Below are 20,677 nucleotides of genomic sequence, written 5' to 3'. Positions count from 1 at the left end.
GCATCATGAAGAATATGACTAGCAAATTTAAACCTAACCCACTTCCTATGCCTAGGGATTTTGTGAGCACACAATTTAAGGGAATAAGAATCAACTAGCATAGGAAGGCAAAACAAGTATAACTTCGAAACTTTAAGCACATAGAAAGGAAACTTGATATTATTGCAACTCCTACAAGCATATATTCCTCCCTCATAATAATTTCAGTAGCATCATGAATGAGTTTAACAATACAACCATCACATAAAGCATTCTTTTCATGATCTACAAGCATAGAAATTTTACTACCCTCCACATAAGCAAAAATTCTTCTCATTCGGAATAGTGGGAGCAAACTCAACAAAATAACCGTCATGTGAAGCATAATCCAATTGAAAATTAAAATCATGATGACAAGTTTCATGGTTAACATTATTCTTTATAGCATACATGTCATCACATTAATCATCATAGATAGCAACTTTGTTCTCATAATCAATTGGAACCTCTTTCAAAATAGTGGAATCATTACTAACTAAAGTTGACATTCTTCCAAATCCACTTTCATAAATATCACACTAAGATTCAACACCCTCCAAAATAGTGGGATGACTAATTCCTAAAGTTGACACTCTTCCAAACCCACTTTAGATGATAGTATTATTCATACTCCAAAAGATATAAGTGAAGATCATGGAGCATTCTACAATTAATATAGACTAACCAATATCCAAGCTCAAAATATATAAGTGAAGCACACGAAGCATTCTGTAAAACCATACTCAAAAGATATAAGTGAAGCACATGAAACATTCTATAAATCAATGAAGGGCTATCTCATACTAGCATGATTCCTAAAGAAAAAGAAAAACACAAGGGACAGAAATCATGTGAACAAAACAAAAACCGAGGTATACCGATAATTGTTGAAGAAGAAAGATGGGATGCCAACCGGGGCATCCCCAAGCTTAGATGCTTGAGTATCCTTGAAGTATTTACTTGGGGTGCCTTGGGCATCCCCAAGCTTGAACTCTTGCCTCTCTTTATTCTTCTCACATCGAACACCTCGTTCTTCGAACACTTCATCCACACAAAACTTAACAAAAACTTTGTGAGATCCGTTAGTATAATAAAGCAAATCACTACCTTTAGGTACTGTTGCAAACTCATTTCAATTTAATATTAGCACTTTATCTACTGTATTCCAACTTCACCATGGTTCATACCCCCCGATACTACCCATGGATTCATCAAAATAAGCGAACAACACATAGAAAACAGAATCTATCAAAAACAGGACAGCTTGTAGTAATCTGGAAATTTAGTAAACTTCTTTAACTCCAACAATTCTAAATAAAATATTAAAATTTAAAATTTTTATAGAGAATTAATGTGCAAAAAGTTTCAGACCCATTTGACTTTCCAGTAAAAAAATGTAAATTCACGCGCTACAGCCAAAGTTTCTGTTTTTGTACTGCACATAGTAAACAAGCAATCTAATCATCCTAAAACCAAAGATTGGCACATTATTTTTATAATAGAAAGCTTATATACAAGGGGATAATTATTTACAGAGAAACTTCCATGAAAAGTTCTACATTGTTTCCATGAGCATGAACACAAGTGCTTAAGGTCGACCCTCACTTCTCCAATGCATAACTTTCCAATCACTTCTCTTCTTGGAAAACTATTTAGGCATATGAGGCAAGTGCATCTTTTTGTATTTTCATTTTTTTGATTTTTTTGTATGTTTCACCCACAACTAAGAAAATCAAAAAGGGAAAACAAAAACTACTTAGTGAAGAAAGCAAACAAGCACACCTAAGAATATCAACCCCACGCTATTGCTCCCCAGCGATGGCGCCAGAAAAGAGCTTGATAATCCCCAAGTGCAGGGAATCATCGTAGCAATTTCCAAAGGTGGAAGTGATAAGCATGGAGTGTTGAAACCACAAGGAGCTAAAGGCAAGATCAATATTCTCTCAAGTCCTATCTGCCACTGATACGACTCTACGTACACCGAACGTTTGCTTCCAACTAGAAACGAGAAATAAAACTACGTTGTGGGTATGAAGAGGATAACTTTGTATGATATCGAAGAGCTAAAATATAAAAGTAGGTGTTTTTATCATAAATTTAGAATATATTTCTAAATATTATAAATAGCGAGTGTGGAATAATGATGGGTCGGTGTGCGGAATTATCCTAGGCAATTGTTAACAAGACCGATAATCACTATTGCAATTTCATATGAGGGAGAGGCATAAGCTAACATACTTTCTCTTCTTGGATCATATGCACTTATGATTGGAACTCTAGCAAGCATCCGCAACTACTAAAGATCATTAAGGTAAAGCCCAACTATAGCATTAACATATCAAGTCCCCTTTATTCCCATACGTTGTGACCCACTTATTTGTGTTTATGCTTCTGTCACTCAAGCAATGCAGACAATAAGTAAACCATGGACATATTGCAACACCCTACAGCGGGAATCCCTCACGCTTGCACGACACGGAGGGCACAATAGGACAACACCAAAATAAACCATACAACTCATACTAGTCTAGATCATCAATCAACCCAAAGACAAAGGATATCTACTCAAAATATCATAAGATGGCAACACATCATTGGATCATAATATGTGGCATAAAGCACCATGTTCAAGTAGGGATTACAGCGGGGTGCGGGAGAGTGGACCTCATAAAAGAGATAAGGATGGTGATGATGATGGTGATGTTGATGAAGACGATCACTGCGGCGATGATTCCCCTCCCGATGTCACTCCGGCGCCACTGAGAGAGGAGGATAAGTTCTCCCCCTTGTGCTTCCTCCTCCATGGCCTCTCCCCTGGATGGGGAGAGGTTCCCTCTCTGGTCCTTGGCCTTCATGGCGATGATGGCCCCATCGAGATCCTTCCCCATGGCCTTCGGTGATGATGGCCCCCTCCGGCAGGGTGCCAAAGAGGGCTTAGATTGATTTATCATGGCTACAGAGGCTTGCCGCGGCGGAACTTCCGGTCTAGGTTATTTTCTGGAGGTTTGGGTATTTATAGAAGAGGTTGGCGTCGACGACAAGTCAAGGGGCCCCACAGGGAGTCCACGAGGCACAGGGGCGCGCCCCCACCCTCGTGGAGCCCATGGGACTTCCCTCCGGTAGATTTTTGTTCCAGTATTTTTTTATATTTTCCCAAAAAAATCTTCGTTGATTTTCAGCGCATTCCGAGAACTTTTATTTCTGCACAAAAACAACACCACGGTAGTTCTGCTGAAAACAACGTCAGTCCGGGTTACTTCTAATCAAATCATACCAAAATCATATAAAACTATTGTAAGCATGGCATGAATACTTCATAAATTATAGATACGTTGGAGGTGTATCACCAGGCTAGTCAATAGATCATCTCATATTCATTAGAACAATCTCGTGGTAGATACATGTACTCTGTACTACACCCTTATGAATATAATCAAAAGCAGGATGTAGGGTATTATCTCTTCGAGAGAGTCCGAACCTGGGTAAAACCCTATGTCCATGTTACCATCGCTCCAAGACACCTAGCTTAGGACCCTTACTACGAGATATGTCGAATATAGAATCGACAGTCGCCACTCCAGATTCGGAACTCCCCACGCAGAGGCAGGGCAGCCGAGACCTGGGCTTTGCCCGGCGGCTGCCTCAGGCGACGACGAGGTGGTGGGCCGAGGTGGGGAGGGTGCCGAGGCGGCGCGTTTAGGGTTCCCCCGCCGCCGCCGGGGGAGGCGACACGGGGGTCGCGAGAGGGAGAGGGTCGCCTAACCCAGGTGACATGTACCTGGTCAATGTCTAGAAACACAAAAGAGGAGGGTGCCCTCTTACCCATGGGGCAATGATTCAATTTGATTCGATAGGATAAAAGTATGATACAATCTCATATGTCAGTCCCTAAATATAGTTTCGGTGGTGTAAGCATATTTTAGTTTGAAATTTGCGTCGATATAATGTGGGAAATCGACCCTCCTTTTTCATGGAACGTAGAGTAGGAAGTGTTTTGTTTATGAACCAAACATAGAATCCTGAATCTTATGTCTTTGAATATGAGTTTTATATGCTAACATTAGGGCTCTAATCAACAATTTTTTGGGGGAAAAGAGAGCATCCTAGTTCTCATTTGTTTCTCAACATGGCGGCCCTTTAATAGAGGCATGCGAAGTTTCATTAATGCATCATGTACGCTATCTACTGCTTATTATCTGTTTTGCCTTGGTAGTATCGATTTGTTGTATTTTCCATGTGCACATTGTTGTGTATGTTATACCAAGCCGATGTATATCCGTGAATCTTGTTGTACTGATTATGTACGTCATTTCTCTTAGTTACTAACTAATGTAGGTTATATTTATACAAATCCAATATGTTTTAAGTTGTAATATATTTATGAATATTCCTACCATTTCATTTTATAAATAGACGGGCGCGGCAACACGCTCCGTCAATGATCTACTCCCTTCGCCCCATAATATAAGAACGTTTTTTACATCGCACTAGTGTCAAAAACGTTTTTATATTATGGGACAGAGGGAGTAGTATATATCTATGAACCGACGCTTGATCCCAATAAGTAGCATATGACAGTTTAGCATATAAACATAGCATGCTTAATTCCTTGAACACCAGTTGTAGATGAAAGCCTGAAAATAGAAATGGATGTAATTATGAAAAAAAGGGGGAAAAGGACTACATGGAAATGGAAGTCACTAGAGTCCCTTCTAACAAGGAAAAAGCTAAAGAACACATGAGAAGGCGTATAAGCTATCGCACATACAACTTTATTTGCACCACTAGTCGAGCAACCTTGTTACTACTTACAATCATTTTTTTAAAGCACATACAACTTTATTTACTACTTACAATCTTTCTTTGTCTTGACGAGACGTAGCTTTTGGAGATCAATGTGATGTGCGTTGCAGTCTGCCTGCTCAGCGTCCATAATTAGTAGGCGCGCCACACCTAGCTAGCTAGCTAGAGTATGTTGTTTACATGGGGTTCCAGTGAATCAAAACACTATTAGTGTGCAGTAGATTTACCGGATGAGCGACAAATGTTGCAACCTCAACGATGTACTAGTACACAGCCAAATGGAATTCCTTGGCCACTGGGGTTATGATTTCTGTTAGTAGTGCCCACTGGGTTGATTACCCCTGTCAAAGCGTGGGATTAAGGGATCTGCCCTAAAAAGAAGTGCACTCCCCTCCCCCATCTATGACACCACCAAGTGCAACAAACGCTTTAATCTTTTTTTATCCCGGTTTCCCCCCTTTCCGTTCCTCCTTTGAGGCTCTCGGCCTAAAAATTCCCTCCCCAACTATACCACTGCTTACTTTAGCAAATTGGAGCGGGTGATGACAACTTAACCCACCAATGGCCGGGGAATAAATTCTTAAAGCCCAAACTTTCTCGATGGTGGAATCGGGCGAAAAAGAAAGAAAGAAAGAAAGAAAGAGAGCCGGAGGGAAAAAGGAATTAAAAGAGGCACAAATGCACGCAGCATATATCCGCCGGTCGCTTACCACGGAAGAACCAACGGAGGAATATGATTTCATTTCTCCCCCGGCCGTGTCAATGCGTAGAAAATTGCGGCACCGTGGAATCAACCCACAGTGTATGTGTGTGTGAGAGAGATAGAGCCGTGTCACGACCGAACTCCGTTTGTCTTCTATTTGTCCCTGCTACAAAACAAACGATTCCGACGGCGTTCGAAAAAACAAACGATTCCAACGTGGGCGCCTGATTTTGACACGCTATAAGTATTGTATGGAGTATTTGTATCATGCAGCCGGCCGGCCGGTACCACAGCTATGGCTACCAATATCGTGCTGTAGCTTTCTAGCTAGGAGATGGTACGCGCGTAGGTTGGGTTGGGTTCAAAAGCAAAGAAAAAGACTGTAGGGCGATAGGGCTGTGCGTGCGTGCGTACCTGCTGCGAGTGGCGACAAGGCTTCGCTAGCTAGAGGCAAAAGAAGTGGAAATGGAGACGCGGCAGGGTGTGTGAGAGAGAGAGAAGTGGAAATGGAGACGCGGCAGAGAGAGAGAGAGAGGCGAGCGACCCCATGGACGGCGGCACGTGCACGTACGATAGATCGGCCTCGGTGGTGTGGCATGAGCTGTGCGCGTGTGACCACACCACCCTCTATAATAAAGCGACTTATTTGGTTTGAGGAGCTCACATGTATGTACGCCTAACTCACCGCCCGGCTAGGGTACCAGCTTGCTTGGGCTGGGCGTGCTGGCTGCGCTGTGTGCGATGCGACGTGATATTTTCTTTCTACGCAAGCATGTTTAAGGCCCACCTGATCTCGCTATCCTTCTATCACACCCAGCGGGTCCAATGATTTCATTGTGCTGCATGCTCATGCTCATGCATGGACGCAGTGGCGGCTTCTTGCATTTGCGTTTACTGGGCAGGGCAGGGCAGGGCAGGCCCAAATTAAATGTCACTTCAAGGGAAAGCTTGCTTTTCATTGAGCGATCCATGCAAGACCGGTGAACACCACCACGCCAAGGGAGTAGTAGTAGCACTAGTACGATTCGTTCGATCCATAGGCTGACCGGCTGGCTTTTCGGGCGAGTTTAGCTTAGCTACCTTCCTTGCCTTTGCCTTCTGTTTGAAGCCACCCTTGACCTAAAATTATTCAATGCATCTCAGGCCAGTACTGCCGGTACTTAGGCCAACTCCACCGCGCGACTCTATCCTGTCCGCCCCCGTCCGTTTGGGGTAAAAAGGATAAAAGAGGCGGCCCAGCGCGCGGCCTCAAACGGACAAATGTCCGGATTTCGTCCGTTTTCGACTCATCCCCGGCCCAAACTTGCGCTCGGTTTGAGGCGAAACGGACAGCGCTCGGACGGGCGGGACGCGCGGGCTTGTCCTCCCCTGGCCCGCCTGTCGGTGGGAGAAACCAAAATCCCCCACGCCCATTTGGCGCCATTTGCCCCAAACCCTTCCACGTCCCTCCCGCCGCCTCCTCTCTCCCCCGTCCATGGCCGACGCCCCGCCGAGTTCCGGCGGCCTGGCCGTCGACCCGCCCGCAAAGGTGAAGAAGAAGGCGCCAAGGAATCCGCGGTCGGAGTGCACGCCGGAGGAGATCGCCAAGTTGGACGTGGAATAGGCGAAGAGGAGGGAACGGAGAGCGGTCGTCAAGGTCAATGCCGCCGCGGCCAAGTTCGCCGCCCAGCGCGAGGAGCTGGAGGCCGCGCGGCGCAAGGCCGCTGCCGACGAGAAGGAGGACATCGTCAACAAAGCGCACACCATCCTCATGCTTGGCATGGGCCGTCCTGCCGGGTTCCCTGCAGCGGCCGTCGGCCCGGCGAGCACAGGCTCGTCGGTCGCCCGGCCTACTCACTGCCAGTCGCTGACGTCTCGCACCGCGCCCATGTTTCCCTGCTTCCCTCCGCCAAGGCACGACGGCCAGACCCGTTTCTCGGGGTCGCCGGACGTGTGCGCGCCGTCCACACCGCGCCCCGCGGCCGTCATCGACCTCAACGTCACGCCTGGGTCTAGGAGGTGGCCCTTGCGATCATGAGCGTGGACTTGTCGAAGATGAGCGACAAGACGAGGGCCTGGTTCGAGGCCAGGCAGAAGGAGATGCTCGACGCCGAAGGCCTGAATTAGGTCGTCCGATCGACGTGGCCGTTCTTTTTGAGGCTGGCATGGCCGCCCGCCCGCCCGCCCGTCCGGCCGCTGGTAGTGTGCCGGCGAGAAAACATTCATTTTGGAGGCCGGCTGTGTTGCCGGCCGCTGGCTGTGTTGCCGGCGAGGAGAACTATTCATTTTGGAGGCTGACTGTGTTGCCGGCGATGGACGTGTAGGCCGCTGGATCTGTTGCCGGCGTGATGAACTGGGGCCGCCGCTGGCTTGAACTAGGGCTTGACATTTGAAATGTTGCTTTTAGTTTTTTAAGTATACGCGGACAGGATGGGGCAAATGGATGCGGCCGCGCGTTGGGCGCACGGCTACCGCATCCCAGGACACGCCCGGACAGGACCCCAAATCCCTATTCAAACGGACAGAAAACGGACAAAACGGACGTCCGTTTGGGGTCACGCGGTGGAGTTGGCCTTAGTACATGGAGTGTGGAGTACACATATACGGAGTATATATATATAATCTGTTTTCCCTTTTGGTGAACCGATCAGCCAGGAACAGGCCCCAACCATTCATTTTTCAAAGACGGCCGCTTGTCGATCGAGATCATCATGGCCTTAACCGACGCAACGCTCCAGCGGCCCGCCGATGTGCGCGGCGGGATCGAGCGTGACAGATAGAAGAAGAAAAAACGACACTTTTTTGTACGTATCAAAAATGGCTGGCGAAGAAATGATCATGGGCCAGGCCAGTCCGGAGGCGCCGCTTCCCAGCCTAGCTAGAAAACTCTGGTCGTGTACGTTGGCGTCGCGCCGGCCGCCGCCGCCGCTTCGTGACCTTTTTCCTCGCACCGCGGCCAAGCCCTGTCCAATCTGTCGCCGTACACGCGCACTCACCTACAGTAGTACGTAGCCCGCGCGGTTGGTCCAGGTGTCCATGTCCAACCGTCGTTTGGTGTCCAATCCGTTGATGCGGTCCACCCCCGCCCGGCGCCCATCGACGTCGCGTCATCGCCCGCAACCGGGTACGTACGTACGTACGCCCGCCGCCGCGCCCACACCACCACACCATATACACGCGATCGAAGCGGTCGATACGGCGGCCGGCGACGCCGACGCCGACGCCGACGCGTTTGGTTGGGTTCGGTTAGGTTTGTCTTGCCGCACCGATGGCTCGAGCTGGTCAATCCAATCGTCCCGTCGTCACCTCACCTCCGATGGGGACGTCGTACCGAACCCACCCCACCCCACCCAGATCCATCCGCTCGCCCGCAATGCAGAATAATTCATGTAGGGCCTGTTTGGTTGGAGACTTATTTGCCACGCCTAAGCTAGCCACACGCGGACACCTGTGGCTCGCCACACAAACTGTGGCGCTCAAAACAAACGCCGCACCTTAGGCAGAAATTTCTACAGCGGATGCTCCTATGGGCTGAGCCAAATATTAGTATAGAACCAAACACATGCCAGGGAGCTGTGGCACGCCACACTTTGGCGTGGCAAGCTAAGGTGGCAACCAAACAGCCCCGTAGTACGATACGAGTGGTAGTACGTGGCCTCTGCCTCTCTTCAGGAAAACGACCTGTACTACTGCCACCACCGCGGTACCACCCACCACGCCGCCCTTGTTGTTTTCCCCCGGGCCGGGCCGGGCCGGGCCGGACCCCGGCGAAGATCGACACGGACGGACAGAGCGGGTAGGGTTGTGTGGTACATCCTGCGACGCTGATCCACTGATGCGGGCAGGGGCGTGGCTGGCTCTGAAACTCTCGGCTCTCAGGTGCATGCGTGCGTCCTCTGGCTCGCAGATCGGAGGAAATGCAACGGCTGGGCAGACGGATTCAATGGGGTTGGTCGCTCCTCCATGAATCTTGATGGGCTAGCACGCCGATGGCCGAGGTGTGGTCCTGATGAGAAGAACGTATAGCGGAGATGTGTGAGCGCGAGCCCGTGGACTGGCAATAAAGGCGTGTACCGCCACTACCACTCTGCTGTCTGTTTGTTTCGGCCTGCCTGCAGCTGCGCTCCTGGCCTGGCAGCAGCAGCTGATGATGATGGTACTAGCACGGCCACACCGACGCCGTTTTGGACGGTAGCTCGATCCGTCCGTGGCGCGCTGAGTCTGATGTGGAGCACGTACGCAGCGCACACGAGGTGTGACGAGGTCGCTGGATGGTGTTGGCGTCTGGTCATGTGGCCTGGCTGGCGCCCAACTGGGCTGGACAGGGAGAGGGACTACTGCTGGGTTGACGACGAAAACGATCGCCTGCGCCTGCCCGCACGGCCGTGGCTGCACGTCCACCACCGTCTCCGTCCGTCCGTTGGAGGGATGGGGACGCACGCACGCACGTACGTACTCCGTGTGGTGCGACGGGGTTGGGTGGGTGGGTGGTTGGGGCGTGGCTCTTGCCTGGTCGCGCTCGCGTCGCACGCGGCTGCGGTCTCCGGCGCCAGCCGCGTGCCGCCTTGGGCTGCGTTGTTGAATCCGTCAGCACGAAACTACTACAATGTTATGGGCTGCCCACCTCCCCGATTCAAGGCCCATATTTATTTTTTCCTTTCCCGAGTAAAAAAAAGGTCCGAGCCGAACCTTAACGGGCTGGCTCGAGCTCCTGAAGGAATTCAGCCCATTGTAGCCCAGTTGAAGCCGACGCGCACGCCACCCATCCCACCCTGCTTCGCATTTCTCAAAAAAAAAAAAAAAAAATCTGCTTCGCTTCGTCTCGGCGGAGGAGCGTCAGTGCCGCCGCGCCCAGATCGCTCCCGCGGCTCCGCTCCCTCTCTTCGCTTCTCTCTGCCACCAGTGGCGTTCTGTTTCGATCCTATCCTATGGCGCCACCTCCCCCCACTCTCTTCCCCAAAATGTCGCCATCTCCCGCTAGGGTTTCGCTGTAAGTTTCCCCTTCCTCCTTCGTACATTATGGTGTTCTTGTAAATCGGCACTCTTATGGTGGTAAGATATATTTTGGCGCCTAGATTTGGTTTACTTTTGTGCTTCGCTCGCTGTCATCAAATAGTCAATGCTTCGCTCGCTGTCATCAAATAGTCAATGCTGATGATTATGCTGCGGTTACCATTTCCTCGAAATGCTGTTGCTGCGCTTCGATAATTCCATGCCTAGGTGCTTGCATTAATGGCCTATGTTGGTAGAGAGACCCTAATGATCAGGATGTTGATCATGACCTATGTTATTAATAATAGAGAAAGGAATGGAGCCCCCAGACCGCTTCATATATTCAAACTGATAAAAGTTCAGTACCAAGAGTGAGATGGCCATCCACGGAAATCAGAAATGTCTTCCTTGCTAATAGAATGGATCAAGTGCCTTTTTACAAACTCTGGGTGTGTCCACGCAAACAAAGCATTCAGGAAACTTGATGTGTCAATTGCAGGGCCAGTTTGATCTTAATTGGTGTTTGCGAATGATTGCTTGATCCAACTCCAAAAAGGCTTTCATGTTGTACTAGTGCATTTGTATATCATCCGCCCTTTTGTTCGGTAGGAAATCATGTGTTGATGCACTTTTAATGAGATATGGGCCATAATGATATATAGTACGAAGCGGAGACTAATCGATATATTCAGACTACCTACCTTTGTTGAGGGATGGGACGAGTGACAGAGTAGGAAACAAAAAGTAAATGATATATTCAGACCGTATAGTTTCTTTGTTACTAACCTTACCGTGAGAATTCTGGTTCTGCAAGTGCTATATGTTTTAACCATGGAAAGATTTAACTATGTTGCTCTAGAGTCTAGCTGCTGTGCGGGTACATTTAGCTCTATGTTACTTAAGAAGCTATTACATTGGTAGATTTAGCTACTGATTTGGAACCTCCCTGACCTGCAGTAAGAAGCTACCACGTATGTAGATTCAGTTACTGAAACCTCCAGTGACCTGCAGTATAGATTGCATTTAAAAGTGCTGTTGAACCTACAGTATAGATAATGGGTTCAGGGAACTTATTTCTGGTAAACAAATGTGAAGGTTCATTTACTAGGTATCCAATCATTGAGAATCAAGCTTCTCTGATTTTGAATCTGAATAGGTGGTAGGTTTCGTGTAAAGAGGGTTTGTTTGCATGCAGACACACATTATGCTACACATAGCCTGCAATTATGTCTCAACAAATTTTACTCTATTTACTCTATTCAGCCTGTACTACCGACTCAATCCCGATGCCATGGCTACAGTATCCCTCTAAACAACACTTCTGTACTTCTTAAATTACTCGAATGTAACTATCCGCCGTTTTCTGGAACCAACAATTTTCACATCTATGATCCATAACTTAAAATGCAACTGCAGGACCATGCTAGGAATTCGGAAAGGTCTTCCTTGGTATGAATGCACCAAGTGCCTTTTCCAAACTCTGGATGTGTCCACAAGAACAAAGCAGTCAAGAAATATGATATGTCAATTGCAGGGTCAGTTTGATCTTAATTGCTATTTGCAAATGATTGCTTGATCCAACTCCAAAAAGGCTTTCATGTTGTATTAGTGCATTTGTATATGATCCGCTTTTTTGTTCGTTAGGGAATCATGTGTTGATGCACCTTTAATGAGATACGGGGCATAATGATATATAATAGGAAGCGAAGACTAAGTGACATATTCAGACTACCTATCTTTGTTTGAGAGATGGGGCAGAGGGACAGAGTAGGAAGCAAAAACTAGATGATATATTCAGACGGCCTAGTTTCTTTCTTACTAACATTACTGTGTGAATTCTAGGTCTGCAAGTGCTATGTGTTTTAAGTTTTAACCATCGAAAGATTTAACTTTGTTACTCTAGAGTCTAGATGCTGGGCTGGTGCCTTTAGTTCTATGTTACCTAAGAAGCTATTACATTGGTAAATGTAGCTCCTGATTTGGAACCTCCCATGACCTTCTGTAAGAAGCTACTGCATAAGTGGATTCAGCTACTGAAACCTCCAGTGACCTGCAGTATAGATTGCATTTAACGATGCTGTTGAACCTGCAGTATAGATCATGGATTCAGGGAACTTCTTTCTTGTAAACAAATGTAAAGGTTCATTTATTAGTTATCCAATCATTGAGAATCAAGCTTCTCTGGTTTTGAATCTGAATATGTGGTAGGTTTTGTGTAAAGGGAAGCTTGTTTGCGTGCAGACATACATTACACTACACATAGGCTGCAATTGTCTCAACAAATTTTCATTCTCTTCTACTCTATTCAGACTGTACTACCCACTCACAAAACAACATTTGGGACTACCAATGCCATGGTTACAGTATCCATCTAAACAACTTTTATACTCCCTCCGTCCGGAAATACTCGTCGGAGAAATAGATGTATCTAGATGTATTTTAGTTCTAGATACATTCATTTTTAGGCATTTTTTCGACAAGTATTTCCGGACGGAGGGACTACTTGATAAATCTGTAACTATCACCCGTTTTCTGGAACCAACAATTTTCACATCTATGATCCATAACTAAAAATGTATTAGTAAATTGAAATGCATGGCTTGGTGAAAACGATTCTTGAATGTAGGTACACCTATTGAACTAAAATTCTCAATCTTGGACCTCTAACATGAAACAAAATAGATTTTCTAGTCTAGCTACATTTGTGCTGTTTTTTAAAAAAAAAATTTGTTGCATCAGCCCAGTAGCTATAATCCTATAATCATGTTTACTAGATTGAGTAATAAATTATAGAAAGAAACACACATATCTACTGATAAGTATTTGAGCATGTAAAATACGTATACTAATTGCATCAGAACCGGAAATTGTAACCAAATACTTTAAAGATTTTTGCATATTGATCGCAAATGCAATTTTCTTACTGCTTCTAGAGCAGAACTTCTACCAAACATTAAGTATGAACCCTAGTTCATTGTGTGTGAGTTACGATGTAATCTATTTACCAGGCAAAAATAAACTTAATCGGATGAGAGTCCTGGCTGCAATTATTTATGGCCCCCCTTGCCTAATACGTAAACCTCGGCAAAACAACAAAATACTATTAACATGTGGTGTCAGCACAGGTGCGGTGTCAGCACAGGTGCATACTTCATTTTTATCATTTTTCCTCTGAAAATTGTAATGCGGTAGGAAAGAGTTCGATTTCTGCACACCTTATTTTTCCTTATAACATGCATTTTTCACACTTGTTTTTATCAAGAACATGCACTTTTGCATGCTTCATTTTATCTGGTCCATCCAAGTTTGGATATTTGAGTTTATGCTCATGTCATTGGAGAAACTAACATTTGGGAAATTCAGATGATATTTTCGACAATGGGTTAGAATGGAATATTCAGTGCTAGGAGTTTATGTGATCAATCAACTTGTATCTACGGGACTATCACTATCATGGAAACCATCCTGAGCTGGAACTGGCTACCCAATCGCCCGGGCACAAAATTCTACGATTGGAAAATTATTAACTCCATTAGGTGATGGTGATTCTCTTTAGTGTCTTAACTAAAGATTTCTGCTCCCTAGAGGAAGCACTTCCTTATTTCCATGGTGTTCAACTCGCAGTAGTTTATTTGGCTAAAACAGATACACATGGACCAAAGTTTAGGCATGAATATATGGTGGCTTTGATATGCATTGAAGATAGAACCAAGGGAGTTGAAGCTTTCGGCATCGACGTGTGCACTTGCACACTTCCTTTTTGTGAACAGTATTCCTCAAAATGTCTCCCCAGACCGGCATAATCACTTTGCTGGGTAACCTGCACATTGTATTTCGTGTTCTGCAGCCCTACTAGCAGATGATTTTCAACTTCGTAGTACATGTCGGTGCGTTCTTACGTGCCTTTTGGGGGATTTCAATGCTACTCTATTTTCATTTTTGTCCAGTTCTGAATGTCTGTCACCCGAAACTCAATACTAGGGTAAATTTAGCCGATGGTGCCTGAACTAGTAGATGTGCACTGATTGTAGCTTTAGCCTTAGAATATTTATTTTAATTTCCTGTTTACCAACCGCCCACCCTAGTATAATCTAGCTTTCAATGATGAGCATGTTGAGGTTCTGCAGCAAGATCTGGATTCTTTTCCTTGTTAACTGAAAACTAGTTGTATTGTATCTTTTCGGTTGTTGGGCACTGAGAGCGCTGTCAGAACCTTAGTTTGAATATTTATTAGCAAGTAGGTCTTAGATTTCCTAGAAATAGCCAGTCATCTTGCAGGAGTGTTGAACTGAAGACAGCTGACCGTCAGTATCTCCAGATTATATGATTCCTTCTCTTGTGTCAGAGTAGTACCTGTCATTTCATTAAAAACCCTGTTAGTCATATAGTGTGAGTGGAAGCTTCTTGCCTTACAAAATCAACCTTGGTAATTTATTGTTTGTTTTACTTGTCTATACCTTTAGGCACATTCCTCGGTATGATTTATCTTCATTCAGGATGTCAGTACATTGTCACTCTTTTCTGGAATTCAATTGTTCTTTTGTCTAGTAAAGACTAAAGAGTCCTTTGCTTGTTGTGGCAACAAGGTGTGATGATAACGTAAACTAACTGTGATATATGTAAAGTTTTTCTGACCAGTACGACTCCATCAATGTTGTGTGGTGGTCGGTGGTCAAAAGATTATCCAACTGATGCCCAAATCATGCCAATGTTGATGAGGAAAGACCGATTTTTGTGGCCAATATTTGCATCTTGCATATTCTTATCGTAACTGAGCAGGACCTGCCTTTTGAGGATCTTTTCAGTATCAGACCATGAGGCTTCATCGTTGCCCATGCTGATCTTTACAAAATTTACCTGGACCTCATGATTCACATATCACTTTTCAAAGTTTACGCACGAACAAGGTGACAGATCTAAAGTATGTAAGGCATGTGAGGGTCTGTTAACGTAACGCAATACGATAAGATAATGCATGTGATTCCTAGCATCTGTTTAGCAGGCAGGCCTACTTGGCCTATTGTATAGTACATAAGCAGTACTCTTTGTTTTCTTAATTGGTCAAGTGTAGACTTAAACAAAAGATTGATCTCACTGGAGTGTGTGACCTTGGGTGGAGGGCTGGGGCCAAGGGGTTTCTTCATAAACAATACCATGTCCACGTGATAACCTGTAGGCGTTTTCTACTAATTGGATCGAGCTACATGTGCCCCGTGAGACATGCTGCCATCAAGATACGCTCGGATCATCACCGACTAGCTGGTTCTAATTGGAGATTTGATGTTTTATATTATTTTCTCATCGTACTTACGTGTAAAATGGTCATTTGGGAGTAGCTTACCCTGCAATTGGTATTCTAGGCAAGCTGTATGATGGTAGTTACACTCAGAGCAGCAGCACCTAACGATCCAGCATTATTGTACTACTGGCAGTGGATCTTGTGAATTGAATATTCCTGAGACAAAGAGAACTTTTAGTGCATGTATATGCTGTGACTGGCTGGCTAATCAGATCGTTATCAGGCTAATAGGATCTTTATTAACCAGCTCGTGCATGTCCGATGTCATTAGTTCGTCATTACCAAATTATCTTACAATACAAGATGCGTTTCTGCTATTATTAAGTTTCACACTAGTATGCTAGATCTCTTGAGCTCTTACATGACTGCATTATCATCGCTGGTGGGCAAATTGTGGCATATTGCATTGAAGGGAGTACCTGCTTATAATCTAAGGATTGAAATGATCAATAACATTGAGCTCCCTGGAAACTTTATATGTTCCAGTATGATGTTTTACTATGTTGGTTGGATTTACTTTTGTGAGTGTAGAGATTTGGGTCAAAATGCAAGTACCCACATGCTTACATTTTGAGGTTCTGCTGTCATGTTCACATCTTAATACTGTCTCTCAAGCTTCTAGAGGGTACGAAGGGCTAATATGTGTCCTACTAGCTCAGGTGTCAGGTCACTGAAGGAATAAAGCTGGCAGTTGCGCTATAGTTGCTGTACTTCCTGGCTCGTTGCATTGACTGGTCAAATTCCCAATGATTCTTCTGAGTTGTCCAGCAACTCTTTCCTGGAAGGACAGATTCATTCTACTATGATCTGTAGTATAGGGGTGCATTTTGCAAACATATTTGGTGCCATATAGTCCAATGCATATACTCTTATTCCTTATAGAGCTAAATGTTGTGCCTGATACATGGGAGTGTTTTTTCCATAATACAGAGTCATGAAGTAAAACTTGTTGCAAACTGTGTTAGCCTACATGTGTTGATACATTCCTGAGAGTTTGTTGGGAGCTGAAAGGGCATACATGATTCAGATATGCTAATTCGTCAAGCTTAATACATTGGGAATCTCAAATTTGCAGAAGGCGTTACTGTTTTGTTTTAAGCATCTACATGCATAGTCTATTGCATAAACGTTGGGGGTCTTTTTCCGTACTTTCAGTCTTTCTAACTAACTTGCCGATCATTTTCCTTGTCATACTTTTAGGAAGCTTGGCTACATCATTTTATATCAGGTCAACTTGAGCAACAGAACAAGAATGAAAATGACTGAAGTAGGGGAACCAAAGCGTTTCAGTAAGTAATCATTTCACGAAATTGCAAGTATGAGTTTATCTGCAACCAGCTCATTCCTTTGTTTCACTCCATTTCTGTACTTGAAACAGTGCACCGATCTGATACATGAACCCACAGTATTGGTTTTGATTCTGCCTGATAATGTGTGGGTGTAATAACACTTGTCAATGTGCCCCATACATGTATTGATTATCAGGCGCCGCAAGACATGGGCCGTGGGTGCCAAATGATCGAAGAGACCAGTCAGCATCATGACACTGCTGAATCTGATACGCTGTGAGGTATTCAGCGCCGGAAAAATCTATTAACTGATCGGTTCGGTTCATGCACTCATGTTTCAGCAGTTGTGCATGGTATTAGTTATATTTTTATAAGGAACAAAGCTGAGATTGCTAAAATTTCTGATCTGCCAGGATCGGTATGTAGATAGGAATTAGGAAACTGTACAGAAATGTCACCATAATTACATTGTCTAGGAGGCACTTGCGCATCTATAGAGTAGTGAGTAGTGACTGGAATTTACCCGGTATCGCTGTTCCCCCGGGCCCTAGTGTTTGTGGAGACAAGAGATTTGTGCTTCATGCATGGGTGTACACTGAACCCTAGACATGTCCAAATAGAGCCGCAAACAAAGCCATCTACCAGTAACTGTAGAGCCACTGTTCTTATTTCATACACATATTGAGTACATAATGTGGGGCAAGAACAATAAACCCCACATATATTTTGGCAGTTCGAGAAACATGGCATGTGTTTCTCCTTCTGACAGTACTGGCCTCCAAGTCGTCTCTCCCACCAGCACTTCATCTCCTGTTGTTCAAAGCTTCCTCCCACTTGCAGCGGCGATGCACGAGCAGCATGAGACTCACACAAGCTCCTCAGTATGGTCTCTCTCTCTCTCTCTCTCTCTCTCTCTCTCTCTCTCTTCGCAGTCCCGCTTTCAGTTTAATACTTCCTGCATGTGACTGCCATTTGGACCATAGTTTGGTTTTGTCCCTATAGGTCAGGGTCTTGGACTGGGCCGAGCACTGTGTGGATCAGAAGAAACTCACTTCCTCTTGCCTGCCCTTTGGGTTTCTCGGTTTGCAGCTGCCACTATTTAACACCCTAGTAGCCACTCATTTCTTTCTCCCATGCACAACTTGTCTTCCCTCTCTTCCAACACCACTTCTTAGTTCCTCTCCGTCCCTGTCTGCCACCACTTCTGTCTCTCAAACTTGTCTCACTCCAACCATAAACCCTCACTGTCTTAGGCTCTCTCTGCCAAGTATCCAATTCCTAAGTACATCCGATCACTCACATTTGCCATAATGTCGAGCCGTAGGTCACGGTCAAGGCAGTCTGGCTCGTCGAGGATCACTGACGAGCAAATCAGCGACCTTGTCTCCAAGTTGCAGGACCTCCTTCCTGAGGCGCGTCTCCGGGGCAATGATAGAGTACGTATCATTCATCATTGGCGTTATCACTTTATATGCAGCAAATGGTAGTTCTAGAAATTGTAATTAGACTCTTCTGTAGTTACAGTCTAGCATTCACCTTTCAGTCTCTTGGTTACATTAAGGCCTAATGATGATGAACTGATCAGCTATGTCTTGGACAATCCTACAATTGCATGCTCTTCCGACGCTTCAGCTTGCATGAGCTAACATTAAAGTTATACTGATCTTGGCCTGACAACGGATCCTCTTTCCCTTTGGTTCTCAAAATTCAGGTGTCGTCTTCAAGGGTGTTGCAGGAGACGTGCACCTACATCAGGAGCTTGCACCGGGAGGTGGACGACCTGAGCGAGAGGCTGTCGGAGCTGCTGGCGACCTCGGACATGAGCAGCGCGCAGGCGGCAATCATCCGCAGCTTGCTGATGTAGAGCCGGCTCCCATGCAGTGCGCAGGCGCCTCGTCGCTGTCTTGCTGAGCGCACAAGCCTGAATTTGAGCGTTTGTAGCCTAGGGAGCGATCTTTAATTAGTACCGGACTTGCAGGTTACCTACTTAATCCGCGTGTGTACGCTGTCGTCGTGTCATCGTCTTAATCAGGCCCATCTTTTTTGTGTGTGTACTTAAATCAAAGCTCGTCGTGGTTCGTGCAAATTTTGCTCGTGTCTCATTCGTGTGTGCAAGAGTAGGCGTCACCTCTTTCAGCGCCAATTTAAAGTGTTGCTATGCTTGAAAAAAAACTGGGAAGTGTTGCTTGCTTCCTCTTTTGGCACAAGAGGGTTCATGGGAGTTGTCTTCTTTTGGGCAGCAGCAGGGTGGGCGCTGATGAGGGCAGATTCCTTTCGCTCTCCCTTGCTTTCCAGATCTCGCAGCTGCAATTATCAGGACTTCACAACCGACAGTTCCGCGATAACAAATCCAAGCACAGGTCGTTAGCCCGGCCTGATGACTGATCGCAACGCCTGCTTCCCGAGAATACTGACTTGTTGCAAAGAAAAAGAAGGGGGAAAACGAAGGCGATGCATCTAGTAGGAGACATGAGCAGTGACGGTTGCGCTCGGTCAAAAAACTACGGTAGAATTAAAGTGACACTGGCCGTGTGAATGAACTTGTCGATTGACTGCAGACAGACGCGATAACCTTTTCAATGACACGATAAACTACAGTAGTGGGCGGGACGGGGGGATCCAATAATATCTCGATATCATTTTCAATGGGAGCCTACAGGATTCTGCTGTCCTGCGCGCTTCCGGCGTCGTCCCATGCCTAGAAGCATAGCACCCGGTTCCACTACTCGTTCCCGCTAGTCAATCCTGGCTAAGCTAGGTACTACTCCCTCCGTTCGGAATTACTTGTCGCGAAAATGAATGTATCTAGACGTATTTTAGTTCTAGATACATCCATTTTCAAGACAAGTAATTTCGAACGGAGGAAGTAGGAGCTAGGAGTAGTATCCTATGAAAGTCCCAGTTCCGCCGGCCAGTGCCGGCCACTTCTCGGCAACTACCGACTGTGCTCGGCGAAGCAACCACCGCCTCCACCTGGGGTTAGCATCGGCCAGAGGAGAAGGAATAGAAAGAAAATAAACGCGTGGTCAGGTGGAGGTGCGCAGGACACGAGCGCCTAGCGCGAGCTTCGATTCCGCACGGTGCTGGAGCTCGTGGCACGCGTATCGCACCGTTATCAAGAGGAACTTGTTGAGCAGCTGTGTCTTTTTCTTCTTCTTTTGATTTGAGTGAAAGCGCAGCTGCAGACACACGAGCCTCCCACGTCACGCTGGTCGTCGGAGTTTTTATTTTAGTTTTTGCAGATCCATATCGATACATACAATCTCCTAGGCCTACCCGTAAACCTCCCACATCCGTTCGGACCACGCTGTCCGGATCAGGGAAGCCATCCCACACGATTTTGTATCCGTCCGTGACGCGGTCCTGACGTGTTTTCTCCCGCAAACCATGGGAGAGAGGGGGGGGGGGGGGGCTTTGCGGGAGTCCGGACACGTGAAATGGATGATTCGAATGCTAAACAAAGAGGGGTAGCGATCTATTATTCGTTGTTTCCAAATTGGCCAAGTTACCCACACTTATCGAGTCTAGAATAGATCTGCTTCTCTTTCTTCATATGAACAAAAGCTCTCTGCCCTCCTCCCTCCTCTGGCCCAT

The 20,677-nt window shown here is 45.9% G+C and overlaps 1 protein-coding gene across 3 annotated transcripts; it reads left to right on the top strand.

The window, feature by feature from the left end:
- The first annotated feature begins 10,290 nt into the window (after nucleotides 1-10,290).
- LOC123093322 (transcription factor ILI6) lies at nucleotides 10,291-19,185 on the top strand. 3 transcript variants are annotated; one of them, XM_044515251.1, is made up of 4 exons: nucleotides 10,291-10,493; nucleotides 11,912-12,030; nucleotides 16,995-17,083; nucleotides 18,795-19,185. In XM_044515251.1, exons 2-4 carry the CDS (start codon nucleotides 11,951-11,953, stop codon nucleotides 18,992-18,994), a joined length of 369 nt encoding a protein of 122 aa, XP_044371186.1. In that variant the 5' UTR covers nucleotides 10,291-10,493; nucleotides 11,912-11,950; the 3' UTR covers nucleotides 18,995-19,185. The 3 variants fall into 3 exon arrangements, with proteins under 3 accessions (XP_044371186.1, XP_044371187.1, XP_044371188.1); XM_044515252.1 differs by lacking the exon at nucleotides 11,912-12,030; XM_044515253.1 differs by lacking the exons at nucleotides 10,291-10,493; nucleotides 11,912-12,030; nucleotides 16,995-17,083 and adding an exon at nucleotides 17,373-18,519.
- The last annotated feature ends 1,492 nt before the right edge of the window (nucleotides 19,186-20,677 follow it).

Source organism: Triticum aestivum, chromosome 4B (genome assembly GCF_018294505.1).
Source record: "Triticum aestivum cultivar Chinese Spring chromosome 4B, IWGSC CS RefSeq v2.1, whole genome shotgun sequence".
In the NCBI taxonomy this organism is placed as follows: domain Eukaryota; kingdom Viridiplantae; phylum Streptophyta; class Magnoliopsida; order Poales; family Poaceae; genus Triticum; species Triticum aestivum.
The sequence above is the reverse complement of the archived record's forward strand: the minus strand, read 5'-3'. Positions and strand labels throughout refer to the sequence as shown.

Coding starts and splice junctions, on each gene's coding strand:
- LOC123093322 (XM_044515251.1), top strand. CDS start 11,951: ATGCACCAAGTGCCTTTTCCAAACTCTGGATGTGTCCACAAGAACAAA. Junction 12,031..16,994: donor TATGATATGTCAATTGCAGG/GTCAGTTTGATC, acceptor TCATACTTTTAG/GAAGCTTGGCTACATCATTT. Junction 17,084..18,794: donor AGGGGAACCAAAGCGTTTCA/GTAAGTAATCAT, acceptor CTCAAAATTCAG/GTGTCGTCTTCAAGGGTGTT.